Source organism: Etheostoma spectabile, chromosome 6 (assembly GCF_008692095.1).
Source record: "Etheostoma spectabile isolate EspeVRDwgs_2016 chromosome 6, UIUC_Espe_1.0, whole genome shotgun sequence".
Lineage (NCBI taxonomy): Eukaryota > Metazoa > Chordata > Actinopteri > Perciformes > Percidae > Etheostoma > Etheostoma spectabile.
The window spans coordinates 10,118,797-10,144,777 of NC_045738.1; the positions used below are offsets into that span (position 1 = coordinate 10,118,797).

The window sequence follows — 25,981 nt, forward strand, 5'->3', positions numbered from 1 at the left end:
TATAAAATAGTACATATGTCATTGAGTTCGATGAATGGCGCTTTAAAGGTGATTGAGTGAGTAGGAAACAGGTTTTGTTTTTCTTCGTGTGAGTGAGACGAACATATTTATGGACGGTCCCTAGGAGTTACGTCACAGGCTAGCAACCGCTTTGGTGATAGGAGGGGGAGGGAGAGAAAGAGTAGAGAAGATACCGGCATTGGACGTGAAAACCATCCAGCCGTTGGACGGGGGAGAAGCAACAAGAAAATAGAAAGAATAGTAACGTTAAGTAGGAATAGTCTCAATTAACGGCTGGAACAATAACGGCAAGGCTGAAAAAGTCTCGAGAGACCAAGCAAGTTTAAACTGTATGTTACCCGAATTTAAGCAGCTTTATGGTCTGTTATCACTTTGTTATGAAATAGGAATTAGAGTGGGCTTTGATGAAAGTAAAAACTAACTAACGTTAGCTAGCTACGTTCACATTGGATTTTGAGATTCAAGAGGTTGACTAGGCTATATTTCAGTGGGACCGGTGACAAGCTGTGATTTGGACTCCCCTGTAAACGTTACCAGGACTTTACTTTGCCACCTCCAGACCGGGAACACCGGATTTTTTGGAAAAACACATCCGAGCCTCTAGTATCTATAGAACGAGGAGGAGGGAAGGCACAAAGAGCGAAGAGCATCCAGAGAGAGGGGAGGAACTTGGAGGACGGGACAGAGAGAGAGAGCGCGGTGAGGACAACAACGGGGACCCAACAGAGAGCATCCCTCTTTAATTTCTGATCTGCACAGGCAACACTGGCCATAAGCAATAAACGGTAAGAGCTTTGATATATGTAGCCTGTATATTTCCTTGTGTTGTTTTGTTCGTGTGCGTGTGTGTGTGTGTGCGTGTGTGTGTGTGTGTGTGTGTGTGTGTGTGTGTGTGTGTGTGTGTGTGTGTGTGTGTGTGGTGTGTGTGTGTGTGTGCATTAAGGGGGATCGGACAAAGAGCAAGGGAGCCCCATGACATCCGTGTGTATGCTGTAACCTACAGCTGCCTAAACAAAGAAACTGCTCTATTGCAATGATTTCACCCCCAATAACGCTGTTTCCTCTCTTTTTTATGTGTAGGGTTCCTGAACGCTGTTTATCCACCAAAAGGTAATGAATGCTTATATACAAATACAAATATTTTTCATTTATATTTAAATATATATAATTGGGTAGGGGGTAAAGTCCCATTATTGTTTTTTGATTGGCTAATTAACATTTGCATAATTGTTTTACCAGAAGCTATGAAGCCCTTTGTCATCAGGCTGGGCGATAAATACTAAAAATTATCACGCAAATCATTTTTACATTTATTTACTTAATGGGGCACACGTTTTATGGCCTGAAAGCAGTCAAATAGAAAATTGTATTTCGAATTTATGTTAATTTTTTTTTTAATCTTACAACTACAAATATCCTAACATTATAAAAAAGTACACAAATTACATATTATAAACATAAACCTCTGAGGTAATACTATAAATATTATTGGGATGTCATAGAGTTTTAAAGTCTATAAAATGTTTTAATTGTGAAATTATTATTAGATACCAATATATTATAAGTCACTACATGAATATAAAAACGTAAAATATTTTAGGGTTAATATCGTGAATATTATTGTGTCATTGTCCACATCTCTGGCTGTGACCCAAAGACTCATCCAGCATCGGTTGATCCTCTCCAGGGTTACCTGCTCCTGATCTGTTTGCCCCTCAGCCCCTGCAGTATCCAGTCCTACTTTCCACTGTGTCCTGATGAAGGAGGCAGACGCCATCAAGCTGTTCGTTGGGCAGATTCCTCGGAATCTGGAAGAGAAGGACCTCAAGCCTATCTTCGAGCAGTTTGGCAAGATCTATGAGCTAACTGTGATAAAGGACAAATACACTGGCATGCACAAAGGTAGGTGTCGCCATTATAACACAGCCTAAACATAGATAAAGATAGATAGATAGATAGATAGGCAGACATATACGTAGATTCTAGATAGATAGATAGATAGCTAGATAGACTGACATATACGTAGATACTAGATAGATAGACGTGTGGCAGTAAGGCAGATAGATGGGTGGGTTTTCCTGTGCTGAGAGGCACATGTCACCATGGAAACTGTCACACCTTATCTCGTCTCCATCTCCTGTTAACACTGCAACGAGAGATTATGAAGACAGGCAAACAAAGTCGGTCACTAAAATTTCAATGTGAATCAAAAATGTTCTGTGTGTATGTATGAGTATGCTTGTGCCAAAATTTACTAAGTAGAATATTATATATCAAAGTGTCGTATAACATTTGGTGTATAGAGTTGGGAGACTTCTAATGGTGTTAATGATTAGGAGGCTTTAACTAATGGCCCTTTCTAACAATAGATCGGTGATAAACTATAGAAACACACACACACACTCACACACACACACACACACACACACACACACACACACACACACAACACACACACACACACACACACACACACACACACACACACACACACACACACACACACACACACACACACACAATGACCTGGGGTCCTGTGTGTTATGAACCAGATTAGGCTGTATGCTCCAATCAGTGTAATGGGCCTTTAATCCTGGGTGACACAGGGGAAAGAATCCGTTGTTTTGAGAATCCCCATGGCCACAGTAAGCCCCTCTTAAAAGCATTGAGATGGACCATAAGATGCAAGTGTGTCTGTGTGTGTGTCATTATGTGAGTCATTCTCAGTTCTTCAGATGTACACTCTGTGTGAATGTCTCCATCCTAATCGTCAAATCTTCTCTTCTTTACTCTGAATCTACATTCGTCTGTCTGAGATGTCACCGGAATGCTAACCTGCTGCTAATCTTGTTGTCTTAGTGCTGGTGACAGGTGTAGTAAACAGCTCTGGCCAGCCAGTTCTGCTACCTACCCCTCCCTCACACACACATACACAGGTACAGCACATAGGAAAACAGAGGGAGTGTATTTGGAGTGATCGTGAGGCATGCATAGTGGTTGGTTTAGGGCAGAATCCTGACTGTGCCCAGCCTGTAAGGCCTTGTTAGCCCCACGCACACGTCTGTGGTGCTGTCATGTGTGCTGACTCGTGCCGTGCCGTTCTGAAATGTGCCGTGCCGTGGAGTGTCCTTCTCTGCCCTAGAGTGCATCATTATGGTGTTGTCAAGTTTAGTTACAGTGCATGAATATATATATATATATTTTTTTTAACCCTCTCGCACAGTTAGTCTAGTGATAAATCAGAATAGGTGACATTTATTCAGGGAAGGCACCCGAAAAGGAGACATTTAAATGGTCTAGGTGTGTGTGTTTTTTTAGGAGGTGATACGGATACAGAAACAGTGATAGAGAATGACAAGTATTAGAGCTACTTACTGACCTTTATTAGCGGTACTCCTTTCCCTTCAATTTTTATTTTTCCCGTCTCTCTCTCTCTGACAGGATGTGCGTTTCTGACGTACTGTGCGAGAGAGTCTGCACTGAAAGCCCAGAGCGCTCTACACGAGCAGAAAACACTACCAGGGGTAAGTGCATCGCAAACAGACACACACACACACATCCCAAACAGTTCACACATATGCAACAATTCACACAAGCTTGCACACTCATCACAGAAGCCCCCTCTCCCCACCTACATGCACAGACGCTACCTTGTATACACAAACACACAAGTGGTCTCAGATCAGTGTGTGTCTGTGCTATTCAAGATTTAGCTCCCATTACTAACACTGTGACATAACTCAGCAGCAAGCAGGCGTCTGCTAAGGACAAACTCCCTCTCACAGAGACACGTTGGGTAGTCCTTGAGCTAAATCATCTCCATTTCTCTATTTTTCTCTGTCCCTCCATCTCTCTGTCTCTCTCTCCGTTAGCCTCTGGTGATAGCTCCCGCCTAGAGAGTCTGTGTAATTAATGTGGCCATTCCCCTTTGTCTCATCCCAGTCTCCCTCAGTCTCTCTTGTGAGGGATTGTGTGCTGCGGATGGGCAGGGGTAGGACACTGTTCATTATGGATGGGGCACTGGGCGAGATCTGTGTCTGTCTCGTAGGCTGTACCTCTCTGTAGCTCCCTCTCTTTTTTTCTATCTGACCTGGTTTTCTCTACAGTTGTAAACAGATTTTACAATGGCTGTTTTTGAACATTTTGCATTTTTACACTGAAAGTAGGGTGCACTACTACCTAGCCAAGAGACTGCTGTTGAAGTATAATATGTATATAATATATATAATATATATATATATATTATATAATTTTGTAGAGATGGCATTATCTATACTCTGATTTGCAGCAGTTATAACAGAATAGTGAATGTACCTTCCCCATCTATGAGCCTTTTTCTATCTCACTCTCTCTGTGCCGCCCTGCCACTGATCAGAGTTTCAATTCCTGCACCTTCTCTGCAAGCTGGGGTGTTGATAAGATCGTTGTTAGAAAATGGTTGGAGGAGAGCCTGAAGAAAAAGGCTTTGGGGGAGGGGAAATGTTCTGACAAACACAAATCCCTAATACATATTGCAATCATGCATGCTTTTCCATGCAGCTGAAAAATGCCTCTGCACTTGTACTCACACAGTCACACGTACGAACACAGCATGTTAAAAATACATTAATCCAATTAGGGCCTGCTAAGAAGTCTGACCTTTCTGCGAAAATCACATTTCCACTGTCTGCTGTGTTTTGTTTCTCCCCTTGTCTTGCCCTTTGTCCTTTGACTTATCCCTCTAACCCTCTCACCTGGGTTTTACTTTTATCCTTTCCTGTTGATGATAACCAGCTCGTTGCAGGAGCAGTGAATTTCCAGATAAATTGTGATGAATATTCTGGACACAAGGAGGAAACATTTGCAGGGAGGATACTTATTAGCGGCCCAGATTTATCAGCCAGAAATAAACAATCAGAAGCACCACTGTGAAGGACTAGTACTGAATCGAGGGTGTGGCTGTGGTGTGCTGTGTTTTCAAGTAGCCTGGACTTCCAATGAGCAATATTACTGTTTCCGCATGTGGCTTTCCTCAATTTGCTTCCCCTTAGAGGTTTATATGAAAACCATATTGTCTCTTATTCTGTCCAGTTTGAAGCAAAATTCTTCAGAGTAAAGTACTCTTAGGAATATGAAAAGTGATTTGATGAAGACCTTATTTCAGCATGTTTATCCAAGTGGTTGATGAAAATCAGTAAATAGAAGCTAGAATGTACACAGTTTTTCAAAAACACTTTCCTTTATTCAAAGCACTCACAAATGTTTCTGGCTCATTAACTAACATCCTCGTTGGTAAATAATCCCAAGGGATTGTTTTGGTGGTTATATTTGAATTTGAAGGCCTCCCCTCCCTGTATCTTCTAGGTTTAGCACTGCTATCACTTTCCACTACCTGGCTATATCCTTTCTCTGTCCTGTGTGTGTTCCTCCCTTTGCCTGTCCATTGCCTTCTTTGACAAGATTTAGAAATGACTTCAGACAATTTCTCTCTCCCTTTCATACATCATCCGATTGTCCCATTCTTTTCTTTACCTAAAAATTGCTTTTTCATCTCTTCCTTATTCCTCCTTTTATTTTCCCTCCATGCTTTCTATTTGATCTCTTTTTCCCCCTCAAATCCCTTCTGTCCTCTGTTCAACTCCTCCCCTCACGTCCCTCAGTTTCTCTGCACCAGTAGAATATTACAGAATTTTCTCTTCACTACCCCAAACCTTTCATTGCATACTCCTTTTCCTCTCTAAAATCTCTTCATGGTATCCCTCTTTTATCCCCGCTTTTCCCTTCTTGTCTTTTACTCATTTTTCCCCCTCACTGCACACTCAAGCTTCCTCCTAGGATTCTCATTTCACAGTCATTTATGGTAACCCTTCTTCTAAGTCCTCCTCTCAACGTCAGTCCCTATCCCTCTTTCTCCCTCCACCCCCCTCACAGTTCCTCTCCCCCTCTTCTCATTTCCCCTCCTCTTGATTAGTTGACCCTTTTGACCGTTTCACACCCGTCTCCTCCCCCCCCCCCCCTTCTTTCCCAGCTACAGTTGTTAAGCTGCATGATCAGTTTCTTATAAACTCATTTTCATAGTCAAATCCTAAGCTCACCGGGGGGCAAGGGGGATGAGGTGTGATTGTGCGTGCTTGTATGTGTGTGTGTGTGTGTGTGTGTGTGTGTGTGTGTGTGTGTGTGTGTGTGTGTGTGTGTGTGTGTGTGTGTGTGTGTGTGTGTGAGAGAGTGTGTGAGAGAGTGTGAACATGGCAGTCTTGAATCCTGGAATTGCTTCTAATTGCGGGTACTGCTGGAACGTCAGGCACCTCATACAACTTTAATAGAGCTGTAGCATCACACACTCATACAGATGTGTTTCTCTTACACCATGGCCAAGCAATTAAAGGTTTGGGGACAAGTCCAATGCTACAGAGTGCTCTGTCTGTCACTCACTGATGGGATTTAACGCTGATTTAACGGTTCCAACCAGCCAGTAGAGGAAGGAAATGAAGAAGACAAACACAGAGAGAGCTGCAGAGAAACTATACCTCAATTGTCCCCTCCTAGCTTCAGCAGGGGCAGTCGACTGTCAGATTGGAAAATGAGGAAAAGGATAGAGGGATTGTGAGAGAAAGTAAGAGATGAACAGATGGCCTTATCAGAGTATCCTGCGCCTTGTGTTTAATTTGGACACAGAGAGGGAGAGAGACGCACAGAGGGAGCACAAGATGAAGAACAGGAGAGAGTTGTATTATATTAGTCACAGTGGCAGAAAATTACAAGTGGAACGACTAGCAAGTCCCACTGTAGCACACAGATGTTTTGGTGTATTAGAAGCGGTACAGATATTCCCCCTGAGATGCATCCACAACAAAAAATCTCATGTTTAGCTGTAACATATCAGTCCCAATTTGCACTTGAAAATTGAATTTGTCATTTGTATGCAGAGGTCGCACCAAATGGGAATAATGAGGAAAATATTTAGCAATTTATAAATATGCTCCTATAAAACATACAGTCTTATTTTACCTCATTGATACTTAACTAAAAGCATGACTAATATTGCTAAGTGGGTGAACAGGACAGGAAAAATAAGCGAGTATGGTAAATGATACACATAAGAATCTCCATCAACAGCCAATAAGCAGTCAATGTATTTAATATTTCTTTCATCACATCTACATGCATGACATTGATTTTTTGGAAACACAGGAACATATGTTGTACCATTGTCTTGTTAGTACAGAGGGTTGGTGGCAGTGTGTCCAAGGTCAGAGGTCAGGGCTCAGCCTCTTGTCAACAAATACAGGGTGGATGATCTCAGAGCTGTAAAAACAGGGTGACAGAAGGGGGATGGTGAAGTGAAAGTTTGGATAGGGAATATTTATTCATAATTTTTTTTTCTTGTCTTTGTAATTTATTATACTTTTGGATAAAACATAATTACAGTATAATTTGTTTGACATGCTGGTGTTTCAATAACTTAACAATACTGTAGTAAACTTGTGAATTGTTATGGTGTTACGTTGGCCACTTTAAAAGGATTGTTGTCCACATCCCAGACTTGAATGTCGTTGACAGTTTGTCTATATTTTAGTAAAAGGAAGTGGTATATTTTGTACTCATGATAACACAACATTTACAGCAATCATTCACACAAAACCATCCTGCTTCATCCTAATCTCCATCTTTCCTTGCTCTGTCTCGGGCCACACTTTACTCCTGGCCAATTTAGACTTTAACCTCACATCTCCCTCCCCCTCTCTATCGCTCCATCTCTCCAATGCCTACTGCCGCTGTATTTCCTCCTTTATCTTTCCCCTTATCTTTTTCTTTTGTTCTCTGTCGTTGATATCTCTCTCTCCATTTAATCTGCACTCTCTTCTCTCTGCGTTTATCTCTCCCTTCATCTTTGTTCTACTTCAAACACAAGTGTCCATACATACACACATACATGTACACAATCACACACACACACACACACACACACAAACAAACACACTCACATCTGTTTGGTCACGCTGGCATCCGCAGATCTCAGTTTAGGTGAAATTAAAGTGTGATAAGCAGCTTACCAGGTGTGTGTTGTCATGCTTCACTGCTCTCAAGGCAGCACTCTGCTCCTTGTTCTTTGAATAGAGCCTTACCGAAGCCTACACACGCACGCGTGCGGGCCTAATGAATTAATCAAAAGGCAGAAGAAGTGCCACAGGTTAGTAGTTAACAATAACTGATACGCAGATCGATACACTTTTGAAAAATAAATTTGAATTGTTCCATTGTTACTGCTCAATCATGCAAACATTATGGGAGCTGTGATGTATTTTATTGAGCCTGGACTGAAAACAAAGAGAGAGAGAGAGAGAATGAGAGAGAGGAGAGAGAGAGAGAGAGAGAGAGAGAGAGAGAGAGAGAGAGAGAGAGAGAGAGAGAGAGAGAGAGAGAGAGAGAATTTGTTATTTATGTCCTGGGGCTGAAAAGGCTATATTTATTTGCATGCACAGTATGGATTCCCATAGACTCAGCGGGGTACTTTCAAGGTGCAGCAGCTCAGTAGTGATGCCAGTGCTACTTCCAGCACTATAACTTAATTCTTAAAGACAAAAATATCAGTGTAAAAAAAACATTTGTTCTTTTAATATGGTTGTAGTTTTAAAATGAGAATGACTGGGAAGTTAGACAGAATCTTTTCTTGCGTCCATCATCTAGTCCTTGTAGTTGATGTTCATTAGATTCACTCAGGACGTGTAATATGTGCATGTTGTGTATGTTCTGTGTTTTTCCATGTGTAATCTAAGATGCCTGGCAGGCAGCCTCCCTATGGGGCAAAGCTATGATGAGCAATTATCCACTAGGGCGACTTTGTAGGCTAATTTAGCATATTTATGTGGTCAGCAGCACTGTTTACTATTCCCCTTCACTGCTTACTGCTGCACTTTCAATTCAGAACAGACCCCAGTTCCCTCTCTCTTTCTCTCTCTCTTTCATTTTCTCTCCATCTCTTCCCTCTCTGCCGTCCCCCTGCCTCTATCTCTCACCACCTGATGGGGTTTGTGATGTGTATCGCTCCCTCCTCCCTCATGGTGCTCTCTATTTTTATCCTCGCTGTGTGTGGGATGGGAAGGGAGAAGAGGGACAGGTGTAGAAAAAAAGTGTGTATTTGTGTGTGCAAGAAATAGAGAGAAAGAAGAGGAGCCAGAGAGAGTGATACAGAAGGGTATAGAATAGAAGGGTGTGGATTGTGTACAACTAAAACCAAGGGGGGATTTAGCTTGTGATTTAGCTGGATTTAAACAAAAGTCTTAACTGTGTGTGGTGTGTGTGTGTGTGTGTGTGTGTGTGTGTGTGTGTGTGTGTGTGTGTGTGTGTGTGTGTGTGTGTGTTGTGTGTGTGTGTGTGTGTGTGTGTGTGTGTGTGTGTGTGTGTGTGTGTGTGCGTGTGCATATATGCATGAAACATGGACATAGAAAGACAGCCTGCCTCATATTTCACCAAAAAATTGAGGCAGAATCTAATCATAGCCTCATAAAAGCCTGACCCTGGAGAGCACCTGCCTCTCTATGGCCCCACACCCACCCCACCCACCCATTCACACACACACACACACACACACACACACACACACACACACACACACACACACACACACACACACACACACACCACACACACACACACACACACACAACAGAGGAACATTTGTGTCTTGGCCAGTTTGATTATGTTTGTGTGGAAACATGAATACTATGTTATGTGATTGTTCACTGCCAATTCTGTTTCTCTCAGATACTGAACCCTAAAGTAGCCCAAAGTTGAGTTGAGTCCATATCACACACCATCTGTTTTGGAAATCCAGCCAGCTACAAAAATCTGCAGGGCCTAGTTTCTGCATTCATATATTAAAAAGAACTGTTTAGTTGCAATTATTTGTCATCATTATTGCATCTGATGCTGGATGTGCTTTGTTCTCGCAACTTATAGCTGGCTTTAAACCTGGAGTGAAGCACAGCATGGGCAGTTTCAGTGTGTCCATTTAAATCTGGGATTCAAGTTTGGCTAATCACAAGATGCACACTTAAGTGGATGAATTGCCCGGATGTATTGTGTATGGCTTTGATCACTGAGCAGTGTCACTGATTTCCAGTGGCAGATCATATTGCAAGCATTGCTTACTTTTTACATCAGTTGCATGCATGTACTGAACTCCCAGAGTCTGAAGTCTAAAGAAAATCCTCTGAGCATGTAATATGTATACGTATGTCTGCACTAAGCTGGACGTATGGAGCAGGGCACATACAATGGTGGTGAATGAGTGTGAATTTGTCTCAATGAAAAGGGGGGTAAAGAGCAGTGGAGGAGGGCCATGAGGAGGTTTGGCATGAATAGGAGTGTATAGACAGGGAAGGGGGTAGGGTGAGACAGGGGAGGAGCTGAGGAGGTTGAGTTAGAGGGAAGGAGGAAGCAAGACAAACGTTTGCCATAATGAGCGTAGAGGAAGGGGCAGGCGGGTGGTGTGTGGAAGAAAAGGGTTTTCTGGGTGGTGGAGTGGGAGGGTGTCAGGGTGCACTTCTGTCAGTTTAAACAGAGACATCTGTCAGAGGGGGTTACTGGTGTGCGTGTGTGTGCGTATGTGTGTGTGTGTGGGTGTGTGTGTGTGTGTGTGCGCGCGTGCGCATGCATGTGTGTGTGTGTGTGCGTGAGTGTGTGTGTGTGTGTGTGTGTGTGTGTGTGTGTGTGATAAGACAAGCAAAAGGGTTGACGGGACTTTAGTTGCACCTGGGGTGGAACCTCCACTCTGAGGTCTCCTCTTTAACCACACTTCAACCTGCTGTCTCAATAATGGCCTTTTCACATTGACCTAAGGGCAAAGCTGGAGCTTCATAGACGAAATTACTCTATTGTAGATTGACACAATTCACAATGCTCCCTCCAACAACAGAAGATAAGAGAATAGGCCAACAGGGCTTGTGTAGCTCAGTGGTATTTGTTTATAGGAGTTAATCAGAATCAGAATCAGAATCAGAATCAGCTTTATTCACCAGGTATGAGGACACATACGAGGAATTTGTCTTTGGAGCATCGTTACTCACACTGTGCTTACACATACATATCAACCAAAACAGAAATATACACACTAATATATACACAATATATACATACTCTAAACAGAAACAGCCTTGTTTTAATAATGCACACGCAGATCTTGTTCAGTTCAGGTACATTTGGATATTAAAGCAAATTTGTAGTTATTGAATGTAGGGTTGTGTATACTCAATTACTTTCTGTGTGTGGTTTATTACATGTTAAGGTTTAAAGGGGGGGTTGATCACAATTAAATAAGATTTAGTCTAATTTATAAACCAGACATTTAATCTTTAGGTATATACACCCATATGCCTAGGACTCCAATCTGAATACTTGTGTTGATTAATGTACAATTATGTAAAATGTAGAGAGTTAGTAGAAAACAACTGCACAACAATTTAACAAAATTAACAAAGCAAACTCAACATTTCTTTGATAGATTTGGTGTTAGAGTGATCTTGGAACTGATCAGCCAATTATTTATCATGTTGTAAGTAAGTTTTAGAAATTTTAAGTATGCCTTATGTGTTGTACCCCAATGAATCAGAAGCTAGTAAAAAGTGTTCAAATAAAAAAACAGCACTAGAAATAGATTTTATTTCTATGGTGTGCACAAAAACAGTCATAGTCAATATTGGGCTATTTTGTCCTTTATAAGAACATACAGTCATTTGGATATTTGACTTGTCTAAATTTTATGGGATCTTGCCTAATGCTGGAACGCTGGAGCATCCAGAAATGTGTTACTGGCGTTGTATTGAATGTAATCTCAATGAATATAAGGTTTTTAGCAATCATGAATTTGTATGGCTTTGAGCTGCCCTTTTAATTCACCAGCTCATTTCCCAAAGGACTTATTCTCCCTAAAATAGAAAGAAGGTCCAAGTGCATAGGTCTAATAGTTATCCGCTATAGTGCTGTTGGATTATGTTGGACTAAATCCAAAGGATCAAATTTCAGTGAGTGCTCCACTGCTGCATGCAGAATGTTATCATTGGGGTTTGACAAAAACAGCATAATATTATAGGGATCAACAGGGTAGTTAGTTCTGCGTTATGCATGGTTTGATACCATTATTATGGAGAGTAATGAAGGAAAGAGGGAGAGAGAAAGGAGAATATGTTGGTAATCCATGCTCCAGTAGAGAGGCTGATGAAGGGTTAACAGCCAGATAAAGTATTGAGTGGATGGGAAGGAGGGCAGACTTCTCAGGTGTGAAGAATGGAATGAGAGAGACAGGGGAAGGAGGGATGAAAGCAGGGGGATGGGCCGATCAGGAGCTTGTATTATAGTTGCAGGCCCCCGTTGCCAGGCAACGGAGCTGAGCGAGATGCCAGGTTGCTAGGTAACCTGGGGGATGCAAAGCCTAACGTGGTGCGATAGAGAGATGAGAGAGAGGTGGGGTGGAGCTGTGCTGCTGGGCTGCTCCACCTTCCCGCTCACTCGCTCTGTTTCTCACATCTCAGTGTTTTCATCCAGCTGTGAATCAGAGCCACAAACTCAGTGTCATCAGGAAGTCAGGGTGTTGCATGCTGCCATATCCAGCCAGTTTTCCTGAAATAAAAAGTCAAACACACTAAAAACACACAGATGATACAAATGATAGTCATCATCATCAAGACATTCAATCAGAAATATAATATATTTTATATATAGCTCTCTAGCATAACAGCAAGTACAGTGTTAGCCATTCCACTGATACTGGAGCAAAAACAATAGCTTTCTTTTATTTGATTCAGTATCTTTTCTTTAAGATTTGGCATTGATCAGCATGAAATGGACTTTTTGGTACCCAAGATGGTATATTGTGTAGTTCAAAATCAAGGCAGAATTATGTTAAACATTTATGTAGTTTTATGTAAAAACAATGATTTTTATGAGACACAAATATGAGGTCAACAGTTTTGCTATTTAGCTCAATTTTGGTTTTGCCAAATCAACGTAAAGGTTTACTGATGACAAAGAGTCTGTAGGTCTGCAAGGCATGTGACAGCAATGATGAAGAAAAAATGAGAGGGAGAGTAGGAGCTACACGAAAGGAGGAAGTGAATGAGATAAAGCAGGGAACGGATGGAAAGAGATAAAAAAAAAAGCAGAAATGCACATGTCATCAGGCAGAGTATGGAGGGATTATGGAGTGGAAAAAGGGGAATTAAGGATGGGTGAAGAGGAAGAGGGTGAAATAATGCTAGATCATTGAGAAGGGATAAAAATAGTTTTCCTTTCTTGTGCACTCTGGAAAACGGACATCTGAAATTGTATGGATGGCGTGTTCCAGAGGGAAATTGAAGGGGGAAGGGTTTGTGTATGAGGAGAGGGTTTTTGTGGATCTGTACACACACACACACACACACACACACACACACACACACACACACACACACACACAAGCACACACAAAATTGTCTGTTGCCATGCTGTGCTTTTATATTTCTGTTTGCAGCAACATTTGTGGGGAATTGCCAAAATTATAACATTAATTCAACACTGTGCTTTAATCCATGTTCCAAATAGCGCATGTGCACACACACACACACATTTAAATACACATGCTACCCCCTATCCTCATAATATGGTGCAATGGTTTGTTCCACTGATTTTGCGTAGGTGGGGGAGGAGGTAGAATACGATTTGATTGGATAATCCAAGGATTTAATATCCCCTAATCCTGGCACAATCCTCTCTGCGTTACTGCAGGGAGTAAGATTAACTACATGTGTGTAGTATGTGTTTGTTTCTGTGTGGGCAAAAGGACGGGTGCTCTGTGTGTGGGGAAAAGTGTAGTGTGTGTGTGTGTGTGTGTGTGTGCGTGCGTGCGTGCATGCCAATGGACCTGTGTTTGCATGCAAAGTTTGGTCAGGCATGTGTAAGTGGACGTGCCTCCACTGCGAGTGGTCATGCAAGTTCACGCACAATCATATATCACATATCTCACCTTCATACATCGCTGCGTTGCTGCTCACATACAAATTCACTTTTCTTAGAGATACAGAAAAAGTATTTAGTATTTAGCAGGACGGATCAGACCTCGCTACAGTATGACGCATGTTTGCAGATGGTTTCTGTTAATTAAGTCTTAATTGGAACGTAAGTAATAAGTGGTTAATTTTACTTGAAAGGAGTGTATGGCTGTTTATGTGTGTTGGAGTAAATTGAGGGAAAAAAGTGGAGTACAGTGTGACTGACTAGCATGGCCTGTACTTTATTTGCATTTTTTTTAATCTCAGGCTCTAGGGAATTTTAATTACTCTACTACAATATAGATTCAGTTCACTCACCTTCTCCTTCTCCATCTCTTGCTCAGAACCAAATTATACTTACTTCTTCCTCTGGATACTGCACACATCAAAGTCAAGTCAAAGAGAGATAAAGGAGATCATAAGGAGGATAGTATAAAGCCAGCAAAGCACTCTCCAGCACAAATTCTTTGTTTACCCAAAGAGCACAGCAGTTGCCCTTGGTAACCAGCATCCTTGTTTACTTACCCAGTGTGCCGTCATATAATTGCCATGGCAACGAGCTAGTTGCCATGCCAATTTTCCGATGCCATAGTGTTGTCTTCGTATCAGCAGTATGCACTCCTCACCTGCTGTCTTGTGTTCAGTCTCTCTGGCTTTTTCTCCATCTCTTCTGAGTCTCCCTCTCATCTTTCTCAATGCATCATATGAACTTTATGTTATGTGGTTACTTTCAATCATCAAAAGGTCTGGGCTGTTCAAGCAAACACATACACAAACATACTCAATCAATCATCAATAAGCCTTGATTAATAGGTTGTAGTTTGGAAAAATGTGGTTCTTCTGTCCAGTCCGTTTTACAGTCCCAAGCATAAGCTTGAATAGAGCTAATGAAGGAAATAATGGATGAGGAGATGGATGGATATAAGGATAGAGAAGGGGTTAGTGGGCACAAATCTTGAAACAATCAGCCTGCTCTACAACACAGGCCGAAATCAATGAACAAGACTGGACTGATCGATGAGTTGATAGTGCTAGATGGATGGCAGGGTGGATGGATAGCAATAGCACCAGGACTGGGATATGATGGATGAATGGATGGATGGATGGATGGATGGGTGGATGGTTGGATAAATGAATGGATGGATGGATGGATGGATGGATGGATGGATGAACTTTTGAATCCAAGGTCACTGAAAACTTTGAGTGTGTGTATCTGTAAGTTTATGTTTGTTGCTGGGTTAAGATGCAGGGTTAAAAATGTACGTCATTCCTTCCTCTGCAGACCTTCTGTGTGTGTGTGTGTGTGTGTGTGTGTGTGTGTGTGGTGTGTGTGTGTGTGTGTGTGTGTGTGCGTGTGTGTGTGTGTGTTTGCGTGTGTGTGTGTGTGTGTGTGTGTGTTTGTGTGTCAGTGTGATGGCCTTGTCTCAGATCAATAGCTTTGTGGTGACAGCTAAGAGCTGATTAATCAAATGTATGGATCTGTCTCTCTGCTCTGCCCTCTCCTCAATTACCAGCTTCATTACATTGCTTTAACACCCCACTGGGACCTCTCTCCATTCTTCCTTCTCATCCCGTCCTTTTCCATTCCTTCTCCACCCACCTCCTCTGATCTTCTTTTCTTTGCTCTGAGTTTTACTCTTCTCTGTCATAGATATAAAACGCATCTAATTCCCCTATAGCTACAAATCACTTTTTGACTGGCTGTGAGACAAGGCATTAATTAGTACATTTTACACTTTGTCTCAGCTGATTGAGAAATTTGAGCCTAACTGATAAGGATGTTATATTGAAAAATCTAACATGGTTGTTTGGATTTGTTTTTGCAACATTTCAGAGCTTGAATTAAATAGGAGTGTCTACCCCACAAGCACACTGTTTTCTTCTTCTCTTTTTGGCTTTACTTTGTATATCAATGTCACTCCCTTCTTCAAACCTTCCTCGCTCAATCCCTCCTCTGGATCCATCAATTTTTATCTTTCGTTCTCCCTTCCTTGCGCTTCTTCCCTCTTTTCATCACCATCATTCTGCAGCTCTTCTCCTCCCCCTCCCCATCCCTCTGGCATTAACACTCTGTCTCATTGCCTCAGTGCTATGACCAAGCACTAAGTGTGTATAGTATGTTTGTGTTTGCCTTTCTGTGTTTGTGGCAAACTTGTGTGTCTTTAGATAGTATATGCATTGAAGAGCTTTTCAGAACATGTGTGTGCATACATGCATTAGCACTCTGAGATCAAATCTTTGTCGTCGTGACATTTTTAGACGGAGCTAGTCATGACTGAATCACGCCGCACTCCTCCCCCTCTTTTTCTTTCTCTTCTTTTTGAATCATCCTCTCAGGGGCAGCTTTGCTTTTATCCTCCCACTCTCCGTCTCTCTGTCTCAGTCCTCATGTATTGCTTCTTTTTGCAGCATTTCCATTCACTCCCTGGGTTCCTTTTGGCCTTCCACCTGCCCTTTCAGTCGAAGTCAGTCGGGGTCCCCCAGGCCTGACTCTCGTTCTCCATCCTTTTATTTTTAGCTGACTGCGCCTGTTCGCTTCACACACTTGTCATCTCATCTCATTGCTCTCCTGCCTCCCCCTTCTCTCTATCTCAATCTACTCTTGTCCCTCATCTAATCCTTAGTTCTTGTGTAATCCAGATCAGCTAGCCTGCATTCTTAATCTCGTCACTTCTCAATCCCCCCTCCATTCTGTGTGTGTGTGTGTGTGTGTATGCGTGCGAGAGAGAGAGATAAATCAGAGATGACAAGGTTGTGTGTGCTTTGACACAAAAAGAGAGCAGCTTGGGATACAGTTCAGACACACCTGTCACCTGCTAAACTTGATTTATCAGTGACTTAAAAAACATGGACAGGCACACACACACACACACACACACACAAACGCACACACACACACACACACAGTTTAATTAAAGTTTAAACTTTTTTTCAACAGCTTCTGTAACAAAATAATAGATCATGACTTTCTTTGTTATGACTATTTTATTGATTTAAAAGCTATTCAATGCAGGTTGGTGACTGAAATTGATATAATTTTAATTATTATACCATACTCTGAAAGTGGTATTAATATCTTCCACTAGTTTCTCATTTCACTTGCCACTTTCAGGATTGAGTTTCAGAATTGTAGGCTGGCTAACCCTGGCACATTTACAGAAATGTTGATTAATGCTTGTAGTCTTTATATAAATTAATATATTAAATACATAATGAAATAACCATGGAAGAAATGCTATGAGAGTGTTTACTGTAGGAGCAGTCAATACTAAAGATGTGTCCTATGATAAGACAAATGAAGAGAGACTTGTTTTTTTCAAACATCTGTGTTGATGTTCCTTCTTGTTTGTTCCGCAGATGAACCGGCCAATCCAGGTTAAACCAGCTGACAGCGAGGGTAGAGGAGGTGAGACAAGTACCTAAACATAGTAACACATGCACACGCACACACACACACACACACACACACAGATTTTAGTGTGACAGCCACAGAGAGAAGGGTAGGTGTCAAGTTGGATCAGATAGAGATGGAAAGTAGTCAACTGGGTGCTAAATACACACACATGTATACACAGACAGTCAAATCACGTTCTTTCCACTCCCCTCTCCCATTACCCATCTCTATAGCCAATACTGCTCCCTGGTGGACATAAATGTTAGCTTCCCTTTTTGATAACGCAATTTATATAGTCTGATCAATAGAGGTGTGATCAGTTTAAGGGGAAATAAAGTTGATTTCTTATCATTTCTTTTCCTTTCTTCCATATTATTGGTCTCTCAGAGGACAGGAAATTGTTTGTTGGCATGCTGGGAAAGCAACAGAGTGATGAGGACGTCAGAAGACTTTTTGAGCCCTTTGGCAGCATAGATGAGTGTACTGTGTTGAGAGGACCCGACGGCACCAGCAAAGGTAAAACACATACATACTACATTCTTTAATTTAGTTGTACTTTGTGATACATTCTGTGTGCTGTAACTGACTCTGTCTTGTTGTAGGGTGTGCTTTTGTAAAATTCCAAGGACACCCTGAAGCCCAGGCTGCCATCAACAGCTTGCATGGAAGCCGCACAATGCCTGTAAGTTGCATGCATGAAATTGTAAAATGATTGAACACACACACACACACACAAACACAAGGCCTGCACACACATAGTGTTCCAAAGACATGTGCATAAGTCATGTGGGACAGTTTACATTTTTTTGTAGGTAATAATGTAAGTAATGTAATTATCTCTCTTCTTTGGTGCTGTCCTGGGCATCATCTACATGCTGGTATAGGCCTGAGCCCCATATGATTTGTAAATGGATTATTTGTATGGAGAAAAGGAATAAATTAGTAAGCATGGTGCCCAGTCCCATAAACACATAAAAAAGATAGCATGTAACATTACTTGTAATTGCAGTTGAAACTTACTCTATGTCTCCTTCTTTTGCCGGGCAGGGAGCGTCATCCAGTCTGGTGGTGAAGTTTGCCGACACAGAGAAGGAGCGGGGGCTGAGGAGGATGCAGCAGGTGGCCTCCCAGCTCGGCATATTTAGCCCCATGACCCTCAACTTTCCCGCCTACAATGCCTACACACAGGCGGTCAACTCACAGGCAAGCAGTATACAAATGCACAAACACTCACTGCACTAAAAACATACACACCAAGTTTGTAAGGGGAGTGCTGTGCTTATGAAAGGATGTAATAAGTTTGAAGAGGCTATCAGTGGTCTAATTGGTTCTAATGTTATTACCTAGACAACAGAACATACGTCATTTGGCATTAGCTTTCCCGCAACACACAACCATTAACCCACTGACTCAGGACATAATGGCCTTGTAATTAGATCTCTATTCATCTGTTCCTCCATCATTCCCTCTCCCTAACCCTTTTTCTCCTTTTCCCCTTCTCTTTGTCTCTCTCTCTGTCTTTTTCCCATATACATTTAACTGTCTTTTTTTCCTCTCTCTCTCTCTCTCCCTCCCTCCCTCCCTCCCTTTCTCTGTTTTTCTCCGTCCCCTTCCTTGCTCTCTGTTTCCTTCCCTGTCTACAGCTTGTCCAACAGCAGGCCTTGGTTGCCCAGTCAGCGTACTTGTCTCCTGTGGCAACAGTTGCCGCCGTACAGATGCAGCAGATGGCAGCGCTCAATGCCAATGGAATCATTGCCACACCCATTACATCCATCACGCCGTCCTCGGGTAGGCTCTCACACACACACAAAGACACACACACACACACACAAGCACAATCACATGCCATGCATACTCAAAAACATTCTTGGACTCATATATAGTCAAACACATGCACTGGAGCTGCATTGTAAAGAACATAGTGGTTTGTAGATAAAGTTATCAGCAGTATATAGTAACACAAAACATAATGGTCAGCAGTCTTCCCTTAGCTTTGCTTCATCAAAATAGAAATCGAAGTTTAAAGGCCTTAGTTATTCATGATTTTACAGCATTTTGCATTTATATAACAAGATAATTGCATAAATAACTAAAAGGATTTTGAAGGTGAAGATACAGGTTTAGTCAGGAGCTAGAGTAAAAGAGCTGCAATGACAGACTCGTTACATGGACTGTAATCTGCGTCTGTAGGTACAAACACTCCACCAACTATGGCGGCAACGCCTGTGCCATCTCTCCCTCCGCCACTAGGAGTGAATGGTTACAGCAGTCTGCCAGCCCCCACCAATGGACAACAAGCAACAGAAGCACTATATACCAATGGCGTTCACCCATATCAAGGTTTTTATTTTTGTTTTATTATTACACATTTTAAGTGGGTTTATGTGTCTGTAGTATAACATCCCAGTTCCCCCCTACCCTCACCTCTCCATCCATCCCCCAAAAAAACAAAAAGAAACAAATAACTATAAATAAAATTGAAATTGAATTGAATTGAATAACTAAATGAATAAAGAAAGAATGGAAGAAGAAAATAAAGACAATAAAGAAAAGAGTGAAAAGAAATATTTCCTGTATCCTTCTGTCATGTAAGAAGAGTCGGGCTAACAGAATAATTAATGTGTTGACATGCTGTGTTGTGGTGGACATATTCAAACTTAGTGTTGGGGTCAATAGGTGTGTTGAGGTATTTTAATAAAATCTAAGAAGCATACAGATGGATAAACAATTGCAATTGAGAAATTAAACTAAGGAAAATCCAAGATTTATTATCACGTTGTTTGTATTTTTTCTATTCTCACTATTTTTCTATTTTCTGTCTCTGTATTTTCAGCCCAGAGCCCAGCAGCAGCCCTGGACCCCCTACAGCAGGCGTATGCAGGCATGCAACACTACACAGGTTGGTGTAAGTGGACAGACAGGTGACAAGAATGTTTAGATAAGGCGCATTGAGCGACGTCTTCTCGCTGTGGGTTGGAATGGCATATGTATGGATATATGTCAAATGTATAAAAAAAACAAATGTAAATGCACACATATTGCTTTCACAATCACTTTAGACTCAGTAATGAGACACATTTGGCCACAGTTATGTCAAATGTCACTAAATATCAAATCCACAGTCAATTGTGTAATCACAAATAATTGGTCATGCAATAGGTTGAATCAGGATACATGTAAATAAGGAACAAGTTCGACTGCTATCGTTTGAAGGACGGAAGTGTTTCAAGGGCTATTGGTTGAATACATTTAAAATTTTGATTTATCTGATTTCATTTCAAGACACACGTCCATGGCTGGTACTACGTGATACAGCTAATGATACCTTTACCTCATTTGTATGAATGATTCATACTTCTGAAGTAAATGAGGACTGTCTGTACTGTGTGCATACCAGACTCAGACCAACAATGTCATTGTTGTTTTGTCTTGCTCTATTCAAGTGTTACATTTTATAGTTTTCACCTTCAGCAGGAGACGTTTCAGTTCAAACAAAATGATTCTATTGGATACTGCTATGTTGCCACCTGTTGTTTTTATCCAATCAGATCTTGTTACTGTCTCTCCCAACAGCGGCGTACCCTGCTGCCTACGGATTAGTCGGGCAGCCATTCCCCCAGCAGCCAACACTAGTTGCCCAGCAACACCAGCAGCCCCAGCAACAGCAGCAGAGAGAAGGTGATGTGACTTCCTGTCTGTCTGGGGCCACACCCCTCTCTCCAGTGATCTTATTTAAAGTTGTTTATCCCAAGGTTTTTACAGCCTGAGATAATTTATCACACTCTAATGTCTAATGTTGTGTGTGTGTGTGTGTGTGTGTGTGTGTGTTGTGTGTGGTGTGTGTGTGTGTGTGTGGTGTTGTTCAGGTCCAGAGGGCTGTAACATCTTCATCTACCACCTGCCTCAAGAGTTCAGTGACTCTGAGATGCTGCAGATGTTCCTGCCCTTTGGCAATGTCATTTCGGCTAAGGTGTTTGTTGACCGTGCCACCAATCAGAGCAAATGCTTCGGTGAGACACAGAAAGAGGGAGGAGGGAAAGGGGAGAGCAGAGAAAGGAAAGGACGAGTGAAAAAGACAGGGTGACTTTGTGTGACAAAAGACGTTGTCTTAAATATTGTGTGTGTTAGTTAGGTTGAGGCAAAGGAACGGTGTAGAAGAAAGGTTTGATTAAAATAACTTTGTCTTTCAGGATTTGTGAGTTTTGACAACCCAGCCAGTGCTCAGGCTGCAATCCAGGCCATGAATGGCTTCCAGATCGGCATGAAAAGACTGAAAGTGCAGCTCAAAAGGCCCAAAGATGCCAACCGCCCATACTGAGTGACCACTGCGGAGGAAGAAGAAATAAAGAGAGGTGAGGTGATGAGGGACACGACATGAAGAGAATTGAGGTGTTGTTTGTCTGGGGAGCAGGAGGAGAAAATTAGTTTAGAGAGAAATGATGATGATGAATTGATGGTACAAAGTTAAAAAGAAAAAAGCTTAACATGACATTTCAGTGAATAGTAACAGTGGGTTACTCATATGAAAACAACTAATCAACTCAGGAAAAGTGAAAATACTAAATATTGTTTTCTTTTTAATTTTCTTTCACAATCTTATTTATTTTCTTTCCTGCTGTTTCGATCTTTTCCTGAAACGGCAACTTACCTCACCCAAGATCCTTCCGTCCAATCATAATTCACGAGGACCCCATCGCTATGGCAATGGTTGCCTAGTGACCGATAAAGCCCTGACCCCCCCTTCCTCTCGCATTGTTGTAAGTTAATTGGTTGGCCTGTGTTTGGGTTGCTGTGGCGATTGATTGCCTGTGTTGGTTGCCCTTGGCAATTTTTGTTCTGTCACCTCGAGCAACCAGCCATGCGTTGACCTGCATGTCCTGTTGCTGTAGTGACCACAGACTGTGTTTGGTGCATTGTGACTTTATTTTGTATTGACCTGTGCACATACTGATCAATAACTTTCAATAGCCAGGACTGTACTCAGAATCAATTGATTTAATTGGATATTTGATACACTTAAATATTGTATAGTCATTTGATAAATTCTGCAGCAACGCTCGTTATTTTTTTTGCAGCTTTGTTTTTGATCAGTTTCTGTAGTGTTCTGTTTGGTGTGATTATTATTTGAACAAATTGTTTGGGTAAAGTAGTGAGCCTGGGCATCTATGTGTACATATATGTCTGTGTTACACTGTTAGTGTGTAATGCAAGAGTGCAAAATGCTTGTTGTACTGGTGTCTGTAAAGAGAGGTTTTCCAGAGGTCTCCATAGTGGACTGGTGGAGAAATGTAGAACTGCAGTACAGTTTACATCAAAATATGCAAATTATATTGATGGAGAAAGTAACATGCTAGTATGATATTATGCAACATACAACAATGGAAGGCCATGTTGGCCATGAAATGATTATGCAGTACAGTACAGAGAAGTTTAAGTACCGCTACAAACGGCAAAATGGCAATACAGGTAGTTAAGAAAAGAGCTGAAATACGAGTTTTATGGCAAAAGCACACTATTTTAAGGTGAGCATGCATTTTGTTGATCTGTACTCTGATAGGCTGAGTTTTATATTCCTGGATTCTGATTTGTTACACTGTTTAATGTGGAACTTTAGTTTTTTGCTCCTTTGTTTCTCTTTCTTGGTTTCTTTTACATCTTCTATCAGTGCTTTTGTGGTGTTTCCTCCCTCTCTCCATCACTACTCCCCTCTTCTTCCGGTCCCCTTTTCTCTTCCTACTTGTTCCCCCTTTTGTCTGTAAAATTCTTTCTTCGCTTCTCTTCATCCCAGCCTTCTCTTTCTATCCTTCTAGCTCGTGTTTTGAGGTAAAGGGTATGTGGTTGTTATGGTGGAAAAACAAGTGCCTCTTGCTTATTGGAGAACAGCCTTCAACTATAGGAATTCTGGGAGAAATAGAGGATATCTTAAGTTTGAGGTAAATTCTCCACAAACACTAACCTTTACCAAAGAGGCAAACATGTGTAGCTGCTGTCAGACCAGTGTGTGGATGCAGCGTCACATGGCAGCACACATTATAAATAAAGGATTCTGTTTCTATTTCTAGACCAACCTTTACATAACAAATCCTTGTGGATAATAACAAGGTCTTTTATATCCAATGGACCCATCTCATAACCACCACTATGCCCCTACATCAGTCAGATTAAAATTATCACCCAGAATTTCTATACTGCAAATGCCAGAGAGTGATGCATGTTGGTAGTAGTGTTTGCTTGCCATGACCCCAAGGCACATGAGTGCAACACATGCATACATAAACACATATCAACTTTAAAAAAACATGGACACATACATACCTCCAGACACTCAGTCACACAAGGACACAAATAAAGGGTTTTCACTGTATTGAGTTGCATGATCCAGACACTGTGTGTGTATGTGTTAAAGCACCATGATTATTGCTGTTGAATTACAGAGCTTTATAACTGTGAATGACGCCTTCTTATTTTAACTCACCAAGATGAAAATGAAATAAAGCCAAGCTAGGAGCATTCTACGGTGCCATTTGCTTCCAGACATATAAAAGCATTTCAAGTCATGCCTACAAGATTTTTGTTTGACGGGAGGAGCATGTTTGACAAGACGTAAAGATCAGACAGAAACATGGAGCTCCAGTGTATTTATAACTTTGCTCTCTAACATCTCATCCCTCCTTCTCTGTCCCTCCCTCCTTGTTTATGTATCATTCCCTCTACCCCCCAACTCTCCCTCCCTTCACAGGTTTCAGAGTCCAGCCGATGTGGAATGCCAGGGTTCATAGTGCTTTCAGACTGTCTGCTACCTTTGAGTGTCCGGGGAGTGCAGCCACACACACTGACACAAATACACATGCGCTCTCAACACTGAACCTCGAAAGGTACAAGGCTGATATACAAATGTACATAAAGTGCACAAACACACACGCCTGCAGAAACTCACACAAAACACACACGGTTCACACACGTCAGTAATCATACCCATACAGCCAAGGGCTTGGTTTGACCATGGTCTATGTGGAGTTTGCCAACAGGGTGTTTAGTAGAGTTACTGTAAGATAACTCAGACCGAGCATGTATGGAGGGTACTGATGAAAAATGCTGATATATCACTTCAATAGACTTTAAAATGTCTGTACCATGTCTATTCCATGACAAATATAGAGGGGTCGATGTTTCATAATAAAAAAAGAAAGAAAATACAAAAAGATGTCTAAATGAGTAGGTTAGAGAGACTTTGGAGAAAATCTTAATGACCTGTAAATAATTTAGTTTACAAAGAGCAGCATTTAAAAAAAACATGAAAAAATGCAAAAAGAATACTACTTTAGATAAACACTAAACAGGACACAGTGACATTATGATTATTATTATTATTATTATCACTAGTAACATCATCATCCTCATAAAGGGATATTACATTCCAAATTGTAAAATGGGAAATCACTAACCTATTTTAAATTTCTACTTAGATTTTAGGTGAAACTCTGGGGAGGGGGGGGGGGGGTTGCACTTTTATTCGGGAGGTTTTAATATTTGAGCTATTTTTTATTTATTTACTAATTTATCAATTATTTTGTTTATTGGGTGAAGGGGTTGGAGTGGGTTGCAATATTTTGATTTTAGAATTTTCTAGAGAAAACCTTTTAAGGGCCTGTTTCTGTCAGACTCTTGCAATCGAGTAATTATAATGTATGTATTGATTATTACAGCAATTATATTTATTTCTAATTTATTGAATCCTGTTTTTGATCCACTCTCTTTTTAAGTTAAAATAAAAAGTATCATACTAAATGTCCTAATGTGATTTGTTAAGTGTGTATGTGTTGGTGTGTGTGATGTGTGATTGCGATGTTTTGTTTTGCCACAGAAGTGAGAGCTAACATCTATCTTCTGACCAGAAGGGGGCGTAAGTACCGAGCATGTAACCAGAGAATGAAAGCCAGAGTTCTCACCATAGACTGGTTTCACCCACAATAAACTGATGCTCCAAGTTTGTTATCTCCTCAATTCATTTATGGGAATAGGCTACTAACTTATCAGCAAAAATTAAATGCTGTTTGTTTTTATCTTTGTAAACCCAGTTCCAGCAAAATCTCCTCCCTGTGGGACGGAGATATTACAGTTTTTTTTTTGCTTTTTAAGCTGATCTCAATTTACCAAAAAAGAACGAAGCTGTGCTCAGGCAAAATTATGAGTAGAGATAAGATTATTACTGAACTTGATGACTACACAATACAATATTTCAGCCCTGTGGTTTTCAAATGTTCTAATTTTCCCAGGCTCTCTTTAGGAAGAAAGAAAACATATTGTTTGTCTACTGATGTGATTGTAATTTCAAGTACAGAGTTCCATATACAGGTACATATTTCTATAAGGAGAAATCAATTGGAGTTGTATATGAATTGAGGTTAGTAACAGGCAAAAGCTTTGGCGATTAGACTCAATGTAAAGCATCTTCATTGATCTTTTTTTTAAGTTTAATTCCAAAACATTTTTGGATTTCATAAAGATTTCATAGGGCGGTTCCAAAGACCATACTTTAATGATAAACTGTTTAATTGTAAAG

General features: G+C 41.1%; 1 protein-coding gene across 9 annotated transcripts; it reads left to right on the forward strand.

Annotated features, from left to right (window-relative positions):
- The first annotated feature begins 161 nt into the window (after positions 1-161).
- Positions 162-25,206, forward strand: LOC116690590 (CUGBP Elav-like family member 3). 9 transcript variants are annotated; one of them, XR_004332301.1, is made up of 16 exons: positions 162-806; positions 1,102-1,131; positions 1,709-1,923; positions 3,463-3,545; positions 17,382-17,430; positions 17,794-17,934; positions 18,021-18,100; positions 18,466-18,621; positions 19,062-19,206; positions 19,609-19,758; positions 20,252-20,323; positions 20,992-21,096; positions 21,285-21,428; positions 21,609-21,770; positions 22,077-22,179; positions 24,158-25,206. XR_004332301.1 is itself a non-coding variant. In XM_032517660.1 (15 exons), exons 3-14 carry the CDS (start codon positions 1,779-1,781, stop codon positions 21,734-21,736), a joined length of 1,338 nt encoding a protein of 445 aa, XP_032373551.1. In that variant the 5' UTR covers positions 162-806; positions 1,102-1,131; positions 1,709-1,778; the 3' UTR covers positions 21,737-21,775; positions 24,158-25,206. The 9 variants fall into 9 exon arrangements, 7 of the variants coding, with proteins under 7 accessions (XP_032373551.1, XP_032373552.1, XP_032373546.1 ...); XR_004332302.1 differs by having other exon boundaries at positions 22,077-22,175; XM_032517660.1 differs by lacking the exon at positions 22,077-22,179 and having other exon boundaries at positions 19,669-19,758; positions 21,609-21,775.
- Positions 25,207-25,981: the final 775 nt, after the last annotated feature.

Bases quoted from the DNA above. Each gene is read 5' to 3' on its own strand.
- LOC116690590 (XM_032517655.1), top strand. From the start codon at position 1,779: ATGAAGGAGGCAGACGCCATCAAGCTGTTCGTTGGGCAGATTCCTCGG. The intron at 17,431-17,793 runs GTGAGACAAGTA...TCTTCCATATTA, and splicing joins TGACAGCGAGGGTAGAGGAG to TTGGTCTCTCAGAGGACAGG. The intron at 19,207-19,608 runs GTAGGCTCTCAC...CTGCGTCTGTAG, and splicing joins ATCCATCACGCCGTCCTCGG to GTACAAACACTCCACCAACT.